General features: G+C 38.6%; 1 protein-coding gene across 3 annotated transcripts in view; it reads right to left on the reverse strand.

The window, feature by feature from the left end:
- The window catches only part of Ctnna3 (catenin alpha 3), a 1,489,259-nt gene that overhangs the window by 39,340 nt on the left and 1,427,866 nt on the right, over positions 1–22,053 (reverse strand). For all 3 annotated transcript variants that reach the window (XM_037199948.1, XM_037199947.1, XM_028881063.2), the window contains one exon: positions 17,107–17,241. In XM_037199948.1, coding sequence (XP_037055843.1) covers positions 17,107–17,241 — 135 coding nt within the window. The remainder of the gene's footprint in view (positions 1–17,106; positions 17,242–22,053) is intronic.

Raw genomic sequence — 22,053 nt, forward strand, 5'->3', positions numbered from 1 at the left:
ATTGGCACAGGGGAGCCTGGAAAAGGAGGACCAAGTTTCAGAGGTGAGGGAGGATATCTGGGGAGAGACAGATGAAATTAATGTCCATTTGAGAGGTAGTATAGAAATCTAATACACCAGAATATTCCGTGTGTGTGTGTGTGTGTGTGTGTGTGTGTAGGCAATCTAAATGCAATCACCAAACAATGGGGGAGACATAGCCTCAAGTGGACATCTTTTGTCACCAAATGAAGCTTCAAGTACTGTGAATAGGTTATGTCTAGTTGAGTCATTGGCTAAAGGGGTCCCATGGGAAGCCCCAAACAACCCAGGCCATTGCCAAGACTATAGACAGCACTCCAGGAACTGTCAGCAAGACACTGTTGCTGAAGACAACACCTACACAACTCACTGAACTGGGAGAAGTTAACCTTGTGCCTACCTAGAGCCTTCACCTCTAAGTTATAGTGTCTTTGGTGCAGGAATGTACTCTGCATTGTACCAAAAGAGAAATGTAAACAGCAACCCAGCCACAATCCCTTTAATCTACAATGGTATCCTGCTTACAAGGTAGTCTAGTGCAATGGTGCAACACAGCTCGTGGGAGTAACTAACCAATATCTGGTTTGACTTAAGGTCCACTTTACAAGTTGGAACCCATATCCAACACTGCTTGGATGACCGAGAATCTGAGACTAGATAGTCCGGGGACCTAGGGTACAACTAAATTCTATTGTTCTTTTACAAAGCAGCAATAAAATGACTCTTAGGGACATTCTGCTATACTCATAGATGAGTGCCTTGCTCAGCCATCATGAGAGAAGCCCCTCCTGTAACAGCTGGGAACAAATACACAGATCCACCACAGCCAGACATGCAGCCAATGAGAGACCTTGGAACACTCACTCAGCCATAAATGGGATGTCTCCATGCAATCCCTCCCCTCAGGGTTCAGGGAACCCTGTAGAAGAGGAGGGAGAAAGAGTGTAAGAGCCAGAGGAGAGGGAGGACACCAGGAGAACAAGGCCTTTAGAGGGTCATCAGGATCAATGCAGCTGTCTACTCATAGAGACTGAGGAAGCATGTAGAGGACTTGCACAGGTCTGTACCAGGTCCTGCTTGGATATATTATGGCTTCAAGTTTAGTGTTTCTTTGGTATTCCTGAGTGTGCAAATGAGTGGGTCTCTGATTCTTGTGCCTTCTTTTGGGCTCCTTTTCTGTTTTTTAGTTTTGTCCAATTTCGGTGTATTTTTTATCATATCATATATCATATATCATATCATATCATATTATATTATATTATAAACCTTTAGAAGCCTGTTTGTTTTCTCATGAAAGACAGAAAGGTTATGGGTCAGGATGACAGTGAAGATGAGCTGGGAGGAGCAGAGGGAAAGGAAACCATAATCAGGATATATTATGTGAGAAAAAAAGTATTTTTAATAGAAAGAAAAAACTTCAGATTAAAAAAAAACAAGCAAGCAAGATATAGAGCACTTCTGGGAGGAAAGCTGAGGTCCTGTGACCTGTACGTGCATATTCACTTATACCCACACTCACACACACACACACACACACACACACACACTCACACACACACACTCACATGCATACACACACACACTCACATGCACACACACTCACATGCACATATATGTGTGCAAACACACACACAAACTCACACACACTCACACACACACTCATACACATACATGCACAGACATGCACTTGTATGTATGCAAACACACACACAAACTCACACACACCACATACACACATATATGTAAACACACACTCACACATACATATTCACAAGTAAACACACAATAAGCGTATGCATACACACAATACACACATGCACACATATGCACATACACATGCCCACACGTAGATTCACTCTATTCTTTTTTCCTTAATGTGACTGTAATTGGGTATAGAAGTTAGCACCCATCCTGTTGAAACCTGCATGAATCAGCCCTGAACTCTTACAAAAATATTTATAGTTTAAGCAATGGGGAGATGGGAAAAGGGTGAAAGCAGCATTTTAAAAAAGCACGGCCCATGCCGGGCGGTGGTGGCGCACGCCTTTAATCCCAGCACTCGGGAGGCAGAACCAGGCGGATCTCTGTGAGTTCGAGGCCAGCCTGGGCTACCAAGTGAGTCCCAGGAAAGGCGCAAAGCTACACAGAGAAACCCTGTCTCAAAAAACCAAAAAAAAAAAAAAAAAAAAAAAAAAAAAAAAAGCACGGCCCTTCCTTATATTTCATTCTCTAGACGTAATGTTTCTGGATCATTCCATGTTAACAGAGACTGCTTACTTCGTGTAAATTCCTCTTCAGGCTTTCACTGCCTGTTTCATTCAGTTTGTTTGTGGGATTGTTTGGAAAGTGTGTGTGTGTGTGTGTGTGTGTATACACATTTACATATATATGTATGTGTATATATACATATATATGTATATGTATACATATATATGACAAAGATGATAATTTTTAATCAAGTTTTATTTTTAAAATTATGCGTATGGATGTGTCTGTGTGTGCATGCGTGAGTACAGATGCCCACAGAGGTGAGAAGGGAGCATTGGATTCCACGGAGCCACAGTAACAGGTAATTGTGAGAGGCAGTGCACTGACCTTGTGCTCTCTGTAAAGGCCTACACATTTTTAACCACCGGACAATCTCTCCCTACCCAAGATGAGTCTTTAGAGTATCAAGGTTTGTATTAGACTGCAGAGAAAACTCTATACTCGCCTTTCTCACGAAAGTAACTCTATCTCAGAAATAATTAGAATTAAGGCCTGCAGCAGGATAGGTCCTGTGGTGTTTTGAAAGGCAGCTGCTGATGTGACAGAGCTGGGACAATGGGAAGGGCGTCTGCCAACAGAAGAGTTGGAATATGGAGAAACTCCCAGACACAGCCACGTCGTCATCACTTTCCTCTTAGCAATGTGTGTCCTGCTCTGAACTTACAGAGGGAAGCGGGAGACTCGACTCTGGTGAGGGTCTAAAAGCTACACAGGAAAATCACACACACACACACACACACACACACACACACACACACACACACACACACACAGGAATGTTGCTGCTGAGCTCAACGAGGTCAGACTTGGGAGGCCATAAACATGCTGCCTGGGAATGTCAGCTCTGTGGTCAGATGGCCCAGGTGTCAATCATGTTTAACCCATGTACTCATTATGTCACTTCAGGGATGACTTATTTAACTTCAGCTTTAGGCTTTGATTTTCAACACTGTGGGAAAAAAATAAGTCTTATAAATTGTTTAAAGGGCTAAAATAACAATAATGCAAAGAGAAATCAAAGTAGTTTTCTGCTATGTGACAAGTCCCACAGGGTTGCTTTTGTCTTTCTCATTGCTACTGCTAAGAGACATATTATTTTAATGCGTACTGTAATGCAAATTCATAGACAATATGTTTACACAAAGAAAATCTACAAACCATGACTGTGTATGCTTCCTCAAATACTGCTGGTAAGTTCCACTGATAGCAAATATTGCCTTTTTCTGAAATGGCAGAGGACAAACAGAATCCTCAAATGACATCTACCAAGGTGAATATCAGGATAGAAGGAACACACTCCTCTACCAGCCTTTCACGGACCACAGGTCCAAGGACACAAAACATATGGGGGCCCTGGATGGTGTGATTATACTCCTCTGTGGGGCAGGAGCCTCTTTTAAATTATATGAGAGAGCCTTGGAATCAATACCAATAGACTATGCTCCCTGGCTTCCTCTTGTTAGAACAATGAGCATGTAAAAGTTATTAAACATCTATGAGACTAGTTTATACTTGTATTTATGTACACACACACACACACACACACACACACACACACACACACACACACCAATGCCACTTACATAAGTATCCTTAGAAATTGTTGTTAGAACCAATCCGTTTTCCTGGAGAGCTATGCAATGTCTGCAAGGGCCACAAGGGCACAGTCTGACAACCTCCTGCATAAATTAGCAGGTGCTCTTTCCCCCTTTCAGACCACCCTTCTTGACATTATTCAAGTAGTCCTAGTCTTTCACTGACCCTTCCAAAGAGAAGCCACCCAGGGCTGCTCCGGGATCCATTTGTCACCCTCCCCTTTCTTTGCAGCATGTTTTGAGGCACTTAGTGCCATTAGAAAAAAAATTATGTTATTCATGCCTTGTACCAGGCCTGGCTCCTGCTCCCAGGTGGAGCACCAGATGCATAATGGGGCCATTTAAAAATGCTACCTTAGAGAAAACAGCTCTACAAAATTAGTGAGATGATGCCAAGGAGTTCTCTTTCTTTGCTTCCAGCATGAGCTATCTTCCAGGAAAAGGAATTACTGTACCAACCACGGAGCAGCACAATTAAGAGGGGAGGAAACTGGCGGAACATGCAGGCAAAGACGTGCAACTCAGAAGTCCACGCATATGTAGCCGTTCAGTTAATACATGGAATCTTTCAGGTCATCCACGAGATGCACGTGACAAACTAAATATTGACTCAGCAGGAGCTCAAATGAAAGGTCTAACTAAATGAAATGGTATTAAAAGGAAGTTGTTGCATTAAACTCTAGGAAATCATTAAGACACCAAAGAGAGGGAAGAAAGTCAAAGAGAAAAAGTGATAATCAGAGATACACACAACCATGTGTGTGCATGTGTGTGAGGGGGAGAAATAGTCCTGTCCAGGGAAGGGCACACAAATTGGTTACCCAAAATCAAATGATCAGGTCTGAAAGCATACGAACAATTGACATTATACAAATGGAGCAGGCTGTATTTAGAAATGCATAATACACATATATATGCAGCAACAGCTAATGAAAAAAAGAGGCCATGAACGTGAAAAAGGACAAGGATGGGTACATGAGAGGGTTTGGAGGGAGGAAATGGAAGGGGGAAATGATGTCGTTAGATTAAAATCTCAAAAACGACCAGAAAGAACTTTAAAAAAAAAAAAATACAAGTTGAGGCCCCTAAAACTGCCATGGAAAAACAAATTGAGCTTCAAGAAACATTCTGTGCACACATTTCCACCTGCACACACATGCATGTTGGGTTGCGTCATGCTTACCTAAGCTGTGGATGGTATAAAGACTGCTGGGCTGGAGATATGGTTCAGTAATTAAAGCACTGACTGAGTGCTCTTCCAGAGTGTCTGAGTTTGATCTCCAGCACCCATGCACAGGTGCACAATTATCTGTAACTACAGTTCCAGGGGAGCCAACGTGGATTTTTTTGGCATCTGTGCTGGGCACACGTATGATGCACAGACATACCAGCAGGCAAAATGCCTACACACAAAAATGAAAATTAAAGGAAAGGCTCTGCAGGTCTTGTTCTCAGAATCACAAATATTATCACAAAAGTCAGTGACAGGTCAAGACCTGTGACCCAGAGCTTGACTGTATGCATTCTCCTAAGATCCACTGTCACAAAGGAACAAGACTGTACTTGGCTCCCACGGGTTGTCAGGGTTATGGTTGTCGTGGGCTGCATCATCAGAAAGCAGAATTTCTGGGCCACATTATCACAAGTCCTTGATGAGACACCTTTACTCAATTTAGACTTCTTGGAAATTCCATGTTTCATTGAAGGTAAGACATTTTCATTTTGGACACCTCTATGTCTTAGCAACTGGAAGATGACAATATGTTTTTCATGTATCCTATTGATACTCTAATAGTGATGTAACTAACATAAACATTATCTTCAAACTTAAAGCCTGATAAAATATCATCTCTCTCAATAACCACGTATGCTATCAGTAGTGATGACTTTTTACTAGAATTGCTCATTAATTTGTAGCTTTAATATATTTATCTAGAACATACATATTCAAAAAGTCTACATTGATTCATTATCTGTTACAACCCATTATTTAATTTTTAATTTTATGTATTGCTTTGTTTGTTATACTTGCATGCAGCAGGAATCTTAAAAGTTCTTATTAATAAAATCAAACCTGGAGCCAGTGAAATGAAACTGTATTTGTAGTAAAACATGTTAATGTTTCTGCTTGTCTCTCTTCCTTGCTAAACTCTTAGAGGACAGGAAGCTTGTTTTCTGTGTCATGGCAGGAAAATTAGAATAAATATATGTGCTAGTGTAGAATGACACAGAGGGCTGCAACTGGAGTCTGAGTCCACAGTTTCTTTCTGTCACTACTAACCATGTGATATTTGGCAACTTATATTCATTTATTAGCCTTTGTTTACTTGTCAACCCAATGCCGTGGGTTTCCTTGCAGTGCAGTTAAGAGGATAAAAGCATATATATGAACATGTCAGTAAGTGAAATGTAGTCACCAAGTGGAACAAGCTCCCACACCATCTCTTCCCCTCATGAATGGATAATGATAAAGGATACCACAATGGTACAATGTTCTCTTGAGTTCATCTAAGCCAGAGGTGAGCTTTTGCCTGACCTCCCAGGGGTTGTAGAATGGCACAACAATGTCTTGAATTGGGTTGTCTAATGCTTTGAATCAACCCTTTAGTCATGGGTTAGCCTTATAGGCAGGCCATGGAGGGGTGGCTGTGCAGACCTACTCAGAGGACCTTCCAGAGCAAGGAGTAACTGAGATGGAGACATCCAATACCAGCAGCTGAGAGGCAGAGAAAAGTCAGCTAAAGAGATGCATCATCATTTTCATAAAGAGTTGAGGGGTATTGTTAAACATTTTACAGTGTACAGGACACTGTAACAATCAACTGATTATCTTACTCTAATAGGCAAATAGTGCTAAAGGTGAGCAATCTGGAAATAGAAGCAAGCACAAGAAGCCAATGATTGATACCACATACTAAGGGTTATTAATTTGTTATTAATATAGATGTTATATCATCTAGGCACTAAGGCATGAAGAAAAGGCCACCAAGATGGCTCAGTGGTAAAGGCACTTACTATGAAAGCCTGATGACCAGAATTCAATCCCTGGAAACCACCTAAATGTAAGAGGAGGAATGACTCCCCATGATTGTCTTCTTGCCCCCAGGAACAAATCCATACCATGTCTCTCTCCCTCTCTCTCCTTCTATCCCCCAACACCCCCTCAACATACACCTGCCATTCATTCCATACTAATAAATAAAATTAAAATACAGCAAACCATGAAGAAAGAATGAGATTGCACTGGTTTTGACAGGAAACTCAAAGAAAAAGAGGGGGCCAGGGAGAAGCGAGGGAGGGAGCAGAGAAGAAAAAAGGAAGTGAAAGGGAGAGAGGGAGAGAACATTTATCCCTTGACTAAATTGACTGTCTATTACATATTTCCAAGAAATGAAATGACAACTTTGAATGTAATCCTTGTCACCCTGTATAGTGGGTAGCCATTCCAGCTTTGATCTGGAAGTTCCACCCCCATTGAGGAGAGCACGCTCTCTGTTCCTGGACCCTAGACGGTGGAGGTTGACCAAGCAGAGCTCCAGAGAACACCACTGGACTGCAATACACCTTCCCCAGACCCCATAACCTATCTATCCCTTCATTTGTAAATTACCCACTAAATAAATCTTCCTTTTAACTACGTGCTATGGCCTTAATAATTTCACCAATAACCCTGTGTCTTCGCTCACACTGCTTTCACTTCTACAGTTATCTTCTTAGAATGAATGTTGAAATCAACATTGCTCTTCCACAATCCTTAGCTCCTTGCTACTTTCTTTCTCTCCCTTTTGCATATGTGCTTTTATGCCTGATTCCCAGCTAAACTCACAAGCATCCAATGTCTGTATGGAGAGCTGATCTTACTTTGATGTGTGTTTTGCTAATGGGGCATTGGCTCCTTCCTATAGTTGTCAAATGCATTGTGCTTACCTCACAGACTTTTCTTCCACTGCTCTTTGAAGTTCCAAGTTTCAGGTTGTTTAGCATATAAAAAATATAATTAGTTTCTTCTCTTCCCTACTATGCATTGGTAACAAACAAGCCAATTCCATTCTCAAGAACAGTTTGACAGTCAAAAATTCTGTTTTAAATATTAACAGAATTGAACATAATAATTCCGTCTCTGTGTTTTGAATCATGTAAGACTATTACAAATAGCAATATGACCATCATTATAGGCAGTAAACACCTTACCACCAATTCACACTTCCTCTATTTCTCTCCTCTTTGTTGGCAGTGATTTTGTATCTCTTCCAGATGTCTGATCTCACCTCTCCCTGTGACCAAAAATATCTTAATTTCAAACAAAAAAAAAAAAAATAGAACACTGATCTTCCTAAGAGAAACTGTCATCATCTCGGTAAAGCCAAACCAAAACAATCCTAATGTCACAAAGAAGATACCATGCTAGTTTGGTATGTGTCACATTTTCTAGATTAACCATCACCAAGAAAAGTGCCTAAAGCCACACATCTTATTCTCACTGGTGAAAAGTAAAGCAGCATCATAGAAGCACCCTCTTAAAACAAATTGAGGCAAAAGATTTCTACCCTTTATGGCCTATTGCATGTAGTAACTATTGCTGAAGAAGGTGTTTTAGACAAACTGAGAACAACAGGAACAACAGCAGAAATCTAGAAGGAAGGAACCAAGATAAATATAAGGAAGAATCAAGAAGGAACACATTACTTGTCTAGATTATATCCCGCTCCAGTCTTTTGTGTTCAATTGTATCCTATTGATTGCATATTTTGAGTGTGTGTTCTGGTCAGTTAGCCGTACAAATGTGATTCAATAAATCCTTGTCATTAATATTATGTTCAGTCAGTGTTTCTCCTAATTTTCAATTAAACCAGACCATAGTCCTTGGCAAAGGCAAGTACCATGTAGCCAGGTGTTCTGATATCACCTCTTGTCACCTTACAACTAAAGTTGCTGGGAAATTAGAGAGGAATATTTTCAATAACTATGAAGTATAAAACATGATGACCAAGATTCTGTTTCTGAATCTGCTGAGCCATACCCTGTGTCCTGGAACAAGTTATTAAAATACTCCATCTATTTCCATATGTGTCAGGTTGAGATAGATACAACATAACATATTACTTCACTAGTTCCAAATGTGACTGCCACTGGATACATGGCAGAACATGCCTTCCCAGAAACAATCTCGTCCATAATGATGGCTGTTTATCTACAGACCAAGATAATTTCTTAATCCGCTTTGTTGAACAGCAATACAAAAACAAAACCACCCCTTTCACACACATACTAAAAAAATAATTCCTGAATCACTAAGATATCAGTCCTTGCTTTGATTCCTGGTTAGCATGACTTTACAAATCAACCAACCAATGAGCAAAAATCGCTTTCTATCACTAAATTTTCTAATTAAAAACTTTCATCTCCCCTTTGTTTTTCATCCACCCTCCTTTCTTCTTCATCCCTCCCCGTCCCCATTTCCTTCACTTTCTTCCATTTTATACGTTAACCCCATGTGTCTTTCTTGATAAGTATTTCTGTTAATTTTCAAAGTCTTCCCTTTTTTGCTGTTTTCTCATTTTTTTTCATGCCTAGACAAATGGATACACTATATCCAGAAAGCTCATTAGCTAATTCCCTAACGTTATAACATGGCAAGCACATTAGCCTACTAGGTGATTTGTATGTACTTGATTGCCTAAGTTCTGTGGGCCCTGGTGGCTCCTTTGGTCAATAGTTATATTACTGCTGACCCCTATCATTCCTTAATTGATATATATTGCTCCCTGGTAGAAGCCAGAGCTTGGTTGCAGTTGCCTGGAAAACTTTCAAATCTTGCTGATCTTCCCACTCCCAATGGATTAGTTTCATATATTTTCCCAATTTTTAAAAGTGTGGCTTTGGCACAGCTGCTTCGGGGTAAGAGGGTACAATTAAACACATTAAAGGAAATTCAAAAAACACAGTAATTATATAATTAATCAATTTTAAGTCATATAAAATTTGCTGACCTAAAAACATGGCACCTGGGAAAAGGATAATTTTAAGAGTTCCAAATTATTTATTACTTGAATTTCCCCCCATGGAATTTATATATACATACACACTGGATTATAACAATACTTGTTTGTTTAATGACACACCTCCTTTCATGAGGTATAACGGTTATCCAGCTAGCCACTGTGCTTCCAGAGACTAGAGGAACAACTGACAGATTGTTTGGTGGACTGACTTCTGGTAACCTGAGTACAGTATAATCACTTGGGAGTTACACTCTATAGTTTTCTTTTTGGCTTTCTCGGGACAGAGTTTCTCTGTGCAGTTTTGGTGCCTGTCCTGGAACTCACGCTGTAGCCCAGGCTGGCCTTGAACTCACAGAGATCCACCTGCCTCTGCCTCCTGAGTGCTGGGATTAAAGGCATGTGCCGCCGCCACCCGACCACTTTATATTTTTCTTTTTTCTTTTTTTTATTTTTATTTTATTTTATTTTATTTTCTGGAGCTGGGGACCGAACCCAGGGCCTTGCACTTGCTAGGCAAGCGTTTTACCACTGAGCTAAATCCCCAACCCCTATATTTTTCTTTATTTAAGCCACTCATAAGTCAGAGTGCCTGTGGAGACTGAACCACAAGATCCCATTTAGTTACTAGGAACTTTGCACCCAACGACTCTTTTGTACTGGTACTTTAGAGGACTCCCGTGTGATTTGAGAGGAAGCACTTGGAAAGTCATTGTGACTTCACATTCTTAGGAACAAAGGATGAGCAGGCTGGGGGAGATTCCACCATCAGGTAATGTCCTGGAGCTTGGATCTAGACGGATAAAGTGGGCAAACAGCTTCTCTGCCCTCTATCTCAAATCACTGTGACTACCTTGAGCTGCTCTCTCTTCTAAGCAATGTGGAGAAGTGATTGAAGATGTGGGCATCTTATTTCCACTGCTACAGTTGTGTTTGGACAGAATGCTCAAACTCCACTGCTAACAGAAGATGTCTCCAATTTTATCAAAAGATGAGATCCACAGTAAGAACTTCTTCTGCTCTCCACTCATCAGTCTTTATGTGTGATTATATCTTATTTCACTTTGGACCCAGCTCAGAAGAAAAGCTTTCTCATTTTCCAACCTTAATCTCTTAACTGTCCTCCTAATCTCATCCCTGTCACTCACTTAAAATGTTATCTTTTTTTTCTGTTATTGTGTCAGTTTTTTCATTGGTTCATTTATTTCTTCATGCTTCTTATTCTTTTCCTGAGAATTCCTCAGTTATTCCCATTTAAACCTATATAAGTACCACAGGATAAATAGGCTTTCAGCACATCTATAATTCTGTTCCGGGAGGCTGTACTCATAGACACCTTCTCCCCCCTGCCAACCTCCTCCATATTCTATTGGATGTCCCCATCGTTTCTCTCTCCCTGCATTGGTTCTCATCTTCCTGTGGTGTCATCACCATCATTTTAAGTCTGATATGGCTTGACAAATAAGTTCAGGTACTTTCTAAAAAGGTACCTAACTTGTGCTTTTTCAGGCTCAGGGAACATCAATTGTCTACATCGTTTATAGTTATCAACTCCCGCAAAGCGATTCATTTAAGAGATTCAAGAATTTCTATAGGAGACTATGTCTTTAAAAGCAGATGTTTAAAACATGAGCAAGGACTACTGAGTTTCAGCATTCACAGGGCACCAGAAGTGCATGGTTGGTTGCCGCCAACGCCCACCTTTTCCCTCACAGCAACACAACTGGTTACACTGAGGAAAGGATTTGCATCCAGGCTAAAACACAGACAGACAAATGGAACATTGTTTTCATCATGCTTCATCACTGAGAAAATTCTGCTTGTCAATGTCCAGGGGAAACTGAATCCATGAACATGTGCTTCAGTTTCCCTTCATTCTGACGCAAGACATTTCTTTGGTCTAGATAATAATGCCACCAGAGTCAGAGCCACCAAGTTGATGGAGCAAAAATGCCTGACTCCTTGATGATTCTCAGACCCTCTGGGAAACACTAAGCCCAAATTTGTTTAAAATACTGTGGGATAATGCTGTTGTACACTGGTTTAATAAAACATTGATTGGCCAGTAGACAGGCAGGAAGTATAGGTAGGGAAAGCAGGTAGAGAATTCTGGCAAGAAGAAGGGCTGAGTCAGAGGTCGCCAGCCAGATGCAGAGGAAGCAAGATGAGAATGTCTGAGAAAAGGTACCAAGCCACATGGCTAAACATAGATAAGAATTATGGATTAATTTGAATGTAAGAGCTAGTCAGTAATAAGCCTGAGCTAATGTCCAAGCAGTTAAAATTAATATAAGTTTCTAAGTGATTATTTTATAAGCCGCCTACGGGAGTACAGGGGCTTGGCAAAAGTGGAGAAACCTTTCAACTATAAGTGTCAAAGTAAGCTAGTACACTGTGAAAGGTCTTCTGGAAAATCCCTGTCTCAGCAAGTTCCTTAAAATCCTTCTCCAGTTTGTGTGTTTCCACTAGTTTCGCTATTTGTCCCTGTGCTTTTTCCAATCCTGGTCTCAATATCTCTTGCTCATATAATCTCTCCTCTCTCTCGCCATTTGGGCTCGGGCTGACTCCCCAGGGGAGACCTTGCCTTGGAGGTGGTGGGAATGAGGGGTGGCTTGGGGGGGGGAGGCTGGGGAGTGGAAGGAGGGAGGACAAGGCAATCTTTGGCTGATATGTAAAATTAAATTAATTATAAAATAAAAAATATTTTAAAAAAATCCTTCTCCAGCATTCATTTAGTGAATGGCTCCACTTGCTTCTTAGACCTTTCCTCCCTAAGAGTCACAGTTATAGCTCCAGCTTCTCCTGGAACTTTCTCCCCTCTGATGTCCCATAGTCACCTAACTTTAGTGAATAAAAGGAACACATCTACTGAATCTTCTAGACCCGCTTTTCCCACCATATGTAGCATTTAGGGAGTGTTGCCATCATTAGCTAAGTTGCCAACTCATTGAAATAAGTCTTCCCTCTCCTTTACCCTCAATGCGTTCAATTGGCTTAATTATCCCCTTACCTGTTCAACCATGCACATCTGTGCACACTACGAGTGCACTGTTCATTGAATTACTCTACACTAACATCACACACTCTCAAGTGTATTTTATTTATGTTACTTTTGTGTGGACTTGAGCATCATAAAAGACCCACTGGATAGTCATTTTCTTGTGATCCATATGTACTGGTGTGCTTGGCAGAGAGAGTCACACGGCAACTTTCCTGTGATTTTTAATGAACTGTACTTTTGGTTTCCTACAGTTAAAACATGCAAATTCAGGAAAGATATGTATTGTATAGACTTACACATGAGAGGTAATGGATTTTAATTCAATATTGTATGATGAGAATGTATTTCAAATCATTTCATTTCACTTATTCAACTTCTCTGCCCTAACCCTCAGCACTCACAGAATGTATTATGTCTATTCAGGCCAGAATCACAGCCACTCAGACTTCTTTATCAAATGTATTTTCCAAGAGTCCTGTCACACAAACCTGACTCTGCGATGAACATATTCTGTGTTAAACTCTCCTGTTTTAAATACAAAATCTGTGCAATATTTAAAAATAAGTGTGCTTGTTAATTTTTAAAAACCCCATAACAGATTAGTTTCAATTTAAAGAAGGAAAAAAAAAGATGCATATAAAGAAACAAAGAAAAAGGAGGAAGAAAGAAAGAAGGGTCATGGAAATATTCAAGCAGGCATAGTTTGGCACACAAAAATGAAATGTACTTTAAAAGCTCTCCAGGACCCACCTGCGAGCAGATGTCAAGAAATGTAAAAGGGGGCATACTTTCCTCTGGCAGATTTATTTTTCTAATGGAGAACTGTGGGCAAAATGATGACAAATAGCTTTGGATTCACAATGATACATGGATACATAATGACTTCACTTTTAAATTGAAAATCCTGGGTTTTAAATGGTTCCTGCCATATATATATATATATATATATATATATATATATATATATATATATATAATGTAAAGTTTATGAATTTAAATTACCACATCAAATAATAGTGAATGTAAAACCCATTTATATATCTCAATATTACAATTTGGATGGACAATTAGCAGTCATTTTTTAAATATATATTCTCTTATTTAAAACAGTTTTTAAATTTAAATATGTTTTGATCATCTTCTTCTCCTCCCCCAAGTCCTTCCAGATCCTTTCCCTTCCCTACCAACTCAACTTTAAGGTATTTTTTAAGAAACAAAAAAAATACAACCCCCCAAAACAAACACACAAAAACAAAACAAAACAAAAACAAAATAAAACACCACCCCAATACAACAAACCCCGCAAAACAAACAAAACAAAACTAATACCTCCCCCCCCAAAAAAAAAACACCACCCAAAGAAGAGAAAAACAAAACACCAAACTGCAACCAAATAAAAACACACATGAAACTGTGGAATCCATTATGTGTTATTCAACTACTCCAGAACATGAGGCCTGCCCTGGAGTGGTTGATATACACAGTATCACTTCATTAGCAAATGTTTATTTTCCCTCTCCTAACAGATACAGATGACAGTTCATTTGTCAACCTTTACCCTAGCAGCAAGGTTCTCAGTTATTCATTTTTTAATGTAACAAAGTAAAATACAATAAGATGACACAAAAACTATTATATCAAAGTTGGACAAGACAAACCATCAGAAGGAAAAGAGCCCAAGAAAAGGCACAAGAATCAGAGACTCGCTCATTTATACACTGAGAATTCTCATCATAAGAACACTAAACTGGAAGCCATAATATGAATACAGAGGACCTGGTGCAGATCTGTGCAATCCTTATGCTTTGCTCTTCTTTATTTAGAAGGCCTTGTTTTCTCGTTGTCCTCCACCCTTTCTGGCTCTTACACTCTTTCCTTCTCCTCTTCTGCAGAGTTCTCTGAGCTCTGAGCAGAGAGATTTGATGGAAACATCCCATTTAGGGCTGAGTGTTCCAAGGTCTCTCACTCTCTGTATAATATCTGGCTGTGGGTTTCTGTATTTGTTCCTGTTGGCTGCATGAGAAAGCTTCTCTGATGATGCTAAACAAGGCACTGATTTATAAGCATAGAAATTATGTTTTTGAAAAGCTCTGTCAAGAATGGACCTATGGACATGTTAAGTATTTTTGAGAGCTTTGCTCTGAGTAAGACAAAAGCCATTGTATATATTTGGAAAAGATGATGACTGGGTGGAATATTGACTGAGGGCAAAAAGACTGGATGTTTAATAGTTTAGAAATATATCATCAGATAGCTTAATGCACACATGCAAAGTGTTTGTGCCGAGGTGGTCATTATTTACTGTGATTTGGCCTATAATTTTTCAATTTTATTTATTTAAATAATGGGCAAGTGGCACAGTCCATAGAAACAAAACACTAAATACGGAATCCAGACTTTTTCCTGAAATAGCAACGCTCAGTATTCAATGAGCAGTATTGCTGTTAACCTTGTCCTCATAGACTGAGCAACAGCCAATATCTATGCACAGTGCTTCCTTATCTTGATGTATTCAATACCTTATGTGAGATACTCAACACACTACAAAAGACACCTTGATAAAATTTGGTCTATGTAGCTTGTAAATAAACATATATGTTCTCTTCATGTTTAATGTAGACTAAGCTATAATGTTCATAGGATATATGAAGTAAATTCATTTCTTATTTGTGATAGTAAAAATAATCACCGGTACATAAACAATTCTCTCTGAACTATATGTGTGTACCCATGAATATTGTGTATATTCCTATGTAGACATGCTAATAGGGCTTATATGTCTTGTGATATAATCAAATATATTTTCTTTGAAAAGTGAAACGATATCAACATTGATATCCATCTGTGTGTTTTTCTAAAATTTGTATATCAAAGAAATAAATCTTTATTTTCTCGTCTGACCTTTACAGGAATAAAAAGCAAGAGAGAAATTCTACCATATTTTTTTCTGAATCATTCACTCTTGCCTTGTGAGCCTCAATTTCTTCATGGGTTCAATGCTGAGTACCAAAAGAAAAAAACACAGAGGTCTCTGACAGGAAACCTCAACTTTGACATTTACTTGTATGACCCCACAGGAGCTATTTAACCTTTCTGTATTGCATTGCTTCAGATAATAAAGAAAACAAAACAATCAAATAAATGTCTCCCTGGAATGTGATTGCAATGCTTGGACTAAAACTTAGGCTGGAGATAGATAATCAATAATGATTAGTTTTCCCTCCCTGCCCCTGATGATAACCTTTCCCTTTTTTGTAACTACATTTACTTCAAGCACATCAATTCATTAAGAGAAAGTTTCATGCTGGGATACAAAAGGATGAGATGCTGCTAATACATAAGTATACTGGTACAGCTTTTAAAAAGGGTTCTAGCAATATGGTTTCCTAAAATGTTCATCATGCTTTACTTTAACTTAAATTTATAATCTTGGTCCATGTCCTTCTCAAAGTCACTGATAACTGAATCCAATATAGACATCAAATATTATTTTATTACTGTGCCTGCTCTAGAGAAATGATCTAATGTTATTAAAAGATGAGCAAAACCCACCAGACATTATTTCTACCACAGTAATTTAAAAGCATCTTGAAACTCAAGGCCACTGAAGAATTTATGCAAGTTCCTCTAATGCAAAAATATTTCTAACACTCTTTCAAAAATTACATATGGGATTTCTTTTACTCTCAGGACCAGAATTTATAGCTTATAAAAATAAATATGTAGAAAAGGAATACCAATTAATAATAATAAAATAATTGAATTAATATATAATTTACATTCATTTATTTTAAAACCTTACAGAACTCAATTCAGAGTTACCTCTGTGTACTTTATAAGGTCTAAAAACTGTTCTATGTGCCCATGAATTTCTTATCCAGGTCATATCAAAAACCTGACATATTTTTTAAACTCTGGAGTAAAAAAAAAAAAAAAAAAACACTGATTTAATATTTTAAAAAAGAAACCTGGAAAGTGATTATAATGACTGGGCTAAAACTTTGGGCAGAGTTAGATAATAATGATTAGTTTCCTTTCTCTGCCCCGATGAGACTCTCTCCTTTTTTATGTAACTACATTTACATTACAAGCAATTTATACTAACTGTGGCCAAATTTGTCCAATGCTAAATTCATCTGGGAGATGATGGTGAGCAGTACCATGGCTGCTCTGTGCCTAGTATCTTCTGTGTGTAACAGTGGAAGAGGCAGGCAGTACTCACGGCTGACATGATGAGCTCGCCCCCCAGGTTTTGGATCTCAGCTTTAACTTGGCTGCAGATTTTCAGCTGGTGGGAGTAGAATTTAATCTGTTCCAGATAAGCCAGCAAGTCCTGTTTGCAAGGTGGATCTGGACACTGCAAGTACATCAGAGATAAAAACAGAAAGAGCAAAATAAAAAAGAGGTACATCAGAGTGGGGAATATACACACCGTGGATACCTTAGCAATTTTCCACAAGCTCATCTGTTTCTTATGCTAGCCCAGGTACAATCCCATACATGTCATTAGAAAGTGCCTGTTAAAACAGCTTATGTATTCTTCAGATGTAGTCACTGAGTTTAGGCAAAGTACTTGTGATAGGAATTTACAGATACAAAGAAATGCATAAAGTTCTGCCTTCAACTTATGACAAGTTTAGCAGCCTTCAGATTATGTCTTTAAGTATACATGAAGAAATAGTAACATGCAATTATCTCATCACTACAAGAATATTCCATGAAATGCATGGTTTTTTTGCTGTCTTCCCTGTGATATTTGTGTGAGGATATCAAATCCACAACAAAGCATATTGTGCCGTATTATTTTTCAGCTTTAAATGCTCTTAGCTGGTGCAGATAAAGAAAATTATTTACACCTGAGATGATATCTGCATATGCAATGCAGACAACTCACATGTTTTAAGGAGGTAGCAAATCTCTTTTTAAAAAACAGTCCCCCTTGGTGGTTAATTTTCTATAAGGAACTGTAAGGAAATAGTTCAAAGCTTCACTATAACATGGCAAAAGTCTCATGGTAAAGGTGAGTCTTGCTGCTACCTCCCCCATGAAGTTAGAGTCTTAAGAAGTATGTTCCTCGCCTTAATTCTATTTTTAATAAATTTTCATAAGAACTTAAATATGCAAACAAAAACTCAACAAAAATGTATTGCTACAGCGCTTAAAATATCAAAAATTGGAAATAACACAAAATAGTAGGAAGAGGAAATATGAATGTCTAAGTACTGTGACACTGTATCATCTCAATGTATTTTCAGGGGCTGCAGAGAAGACTTGCTGGTTAAGAGAGTTGGCTGCTCTTACAGAGAATTCAAACAAGTTCAGGTCCTAGAACCCATGCCAGGCAGCTCACACCAAACTCTACCTCCAGTTTCAGGGGACATGACACCCTCTTCCTGTTTCCACAGGTGCCCACATTTTATGTATGGCATTCACTTACACAAACAAATACATATGCATAAATAAAATAATACACAATAAAATATTTTAAATGTTTTCAAATGATGTGGGAGAATAATGATCATTGGCAGAAAGTTAAAAATTGAATTTAAAATTGCATGCATCATTTCAACTAAATTAGATCGTGTGTAGATTTTAAACATACTAAAAAGGAAGTCTATGAAAATGATAATGGCTATGATATAGTTAGTTGTCTTCACTTTATTCATATATTACATTTGTATTGAAATAAATGCATATTATTTTCATAATTATACAATGATATTCAAAATCTTTAAATTGAATTTATAAGTTTAATTTATAATTATATAAATTAAAAAATAGGATGAACAACCACCAGTGAGATAGTTCAGTAATAAGGATTCTTGCCACCAAATCTGATGACCAGAGTTCAATTCCTAGAATACACAAGGTAGAAGAACAGATTAGACTCCTGTGTAAGTCATCCTCTGACCTCCATGTATACATTGTGGCATGTGAGCCCTGCCCACCTCTCATAAATAAATAAAGGTAAAAATGTAAGATGAAAGACCAGAAAAATCTCTCATGAATATTTGCATTCATCTATTTTAATCATCTTCCACTATCTACTAAGGAGAAGTTCCAGGACATATATAGATACCAATATTCAAAATTGCTCAGTTCATCTTAAATAAAATGGCAAAGTATTTGTGTATAACCTAAACACATTCTTCCGGTAAACTATATCTAAATATTTAAATATATCTATATTGCATATAAATAATTAATAAATTTAAACAGTATATAAATAGTTGGAATATTGTATTGCTTGGGAAATAATGGCATATGAGAAAGGCAGTATATGAACAGTACACATATATCAAATGACCACCTATATCAAAGTCAATTGGAGGTGGCTGAATTGGTGGATACATAACTTATATGTATAGAGGGATAACTAATTTGTAACTAGAATGAGGCAAGGTTGGGAGATTCCTGAGACATTTATTCTACTTCATATTGTTAAGTCCTTTGGTCTACATAGCTCCAAGTCAGGCGTACAAGATGAGGACGTGGGAACATGCACTCAAAGTTCATAATGATCAATAAAGGAAGCAAATATATTCCTCTGCAGAAACATTTCCACCTGCTAGACAGAAATAGACACATACAAAGCTTGGTGGGCACATGATCTGCAGCCAGAAGGACATTAGATATGATAGAAAAAAACGAGTTAGATAAATGTTATTTTTGTTTTGAATAAGGAATTAACAGTGATCTACAAACCTCTTAATGAAGATTAAATTGTAATTCAGTAAAAGGAAACAAGAAAGAGCAAAAGGCAGAAGAGACAGAGAAGAAGAAAAACAGAAAGCAGAGGAGAGGCGGCAGCTAATTTCCATAGTTTTTCCTGCCTGCAGGATGCTACTGTTAATAATTTAGGCATGTAATCACATTCAGTACTCAACCTCTGAGACACAGGTATCTTCCTCCGATGGGAAAAAAAAAAAGGTGTACCCCTAATCGTTTCATCCTGACAGAAAGTGCATGTTCACTCAGTACTTCCTCCATGTGAGGCACCACACCTGGTCTTTCAAAAGCGTGATGCGCAACCTTTCAGTCAGATCTAGATAATGCCATTTCATAAACTAAACTTCAAAAATAGTAAATATGAGGGTTTTGTTTCCTCTGCTTCATTCACATGGATGAACAATCCTTTCTCCCTCACAGCAGTCTTCAAAACACTTTTGATTTTGCTTATTGAGGAACTTCCTCTTTATTCTTTACTCTTATGGTCAGATCCAATGGCAGTCCTGGCATAGATAGTGTTTCATCTGTCACGTATTATTCCCTGTATGTATAACAGAAGAGTTATACAGGTAATGCATAAATCCCTGTATAATCCATGGATCCACTATAACCCTCAATCAATAAATGCAGAAACAGAGGCACAGAAGGGCAGTTTCCTTGCCAACTAATAGGTAGCAGAGATGAAATTAAAGGAAGATGGAGACACCATCCTTACCTATGTGGCCAGAAATAATGTCGCTCTTCTTACGGGCCTCACTGTACATGGTAAGTACTAAACTGCCACTTGATTTCTAAATGGGCTTCTTAAGTTGGCCTTTTATTTTAAATTACAAATTTGATTAGCATGGATTTGCTCTTTCAGGTTTAGAAAACTCCTGATGAAATTTACCCTGTAACTACTGATTTGATTCTTTTTTAATTGAGAATAGATTTTTATACAATATATTTTAATTATGGTTGCCCTCCAACTTCTCCCGGATCCTCTCCACATCACTACCAACCTATATCCACACCCTTTCTTTCTTTGTCTCATCGGGACACAAGGAGGCCTCTAAGAGTGTCCTCCCAGATCCTTTCCACAACCCACCCACCCAAATCTATACCTTTTTTCCCCCTTCTTTCTCAGTAGGAGACAAACAGGCACCCAAAACTAATGAAGGAAAATAACATAAAAAAAAAAGAAAGCAGAATAGGGCAAAAGAAACAACAACAATAAGAGCCAAGAAAAAACTGAAGAAACACCTACTGAGACACACACACACTCTCACATACACATATACACGCACACATACACATACATATATACACACACATACACACACATACACACACCTATACACACATACATACACACACATATACACACACATACATACAAACACACATAAACACACATACATACATACACCATACACACATATTCACATACATACATACACACACATACACACACATATATACACACATACACACACATACATACACACACATACACACATACATACAAATACACATAAACACACATACACACATACACACATATACATACACATACATACACACACATACACACATATACATACACACACATACACATACATATGTACACACATACACACACCTATACACACATACATACACACACATATATACACATACACACATATGTACACACACATACACACACCTATACACACATACATACACACACATATACACACACATACAAACACACATAAACACACATACATACATACACACATATTCACATACATACATACAGACATACACACACATACATACGCACATACACACATACATACACACACATACACACACATACAAACAACATACACATATACACATACACACACATACATTTGCAAACACAGACAACCCATAAAAACAAACTTGGGAACCATAATACAAATGAAAAATTCTTTAAGGTTAAAAAAAAAAAGCCCTCTCCCTGAGAATGAGGAACAGAAGAGATCACCTGTGTGGACTGTGGGCAGGTGGGGAGGGGAACATGAGTGATCCGGTTGGCGGTCACAGAGGGAGAGAGTACTGAGAGAGACTACTGGAAAGGGGGAATTTGGGGATCAGGTAAAAATCTGGTGCAAGGGAAACTCCCAGGAATCTCCAAGGACGACCCCAGCTGAGACTCCTAGCAACATTGGATGTATACCCTGAACTGGCCATCTCCTGTGACCAGGTAAGACTTCAAGTGGAGGGAGGGAGTGGGAAACCAACCCAGCCACATAACCTTTGACCCACAGTCTGTCCTATCTATGGGATGTGCTGGGGTAAGGGTGGACTATAGATTGAGGGAGTGGCCAAACAATGACTGGTCTAGCCTAATACACACGCCAGGAGTGTAAGCTCACACCTGACACTTCTGGGAGCACTAGGACCCACAGGCTGGGTGATCCAGAGACCT

The sequence above is a fragment of the Peromyscus leucopus genome, chromosome 16_21 (assembly GCF_004664715.2).
Source record: "Peromyscus leucopus breed LL Stock chromosome 16_21, UCI_PerLeu_2.1, whole genome shotgun sequence".
Classification (NCBI taxonomy): Eukaryota; Metazoa; Chordata; class Mammalia; order Rodentia; family Cricetidae; genus Peromyscus; species Peromyscus leucopus.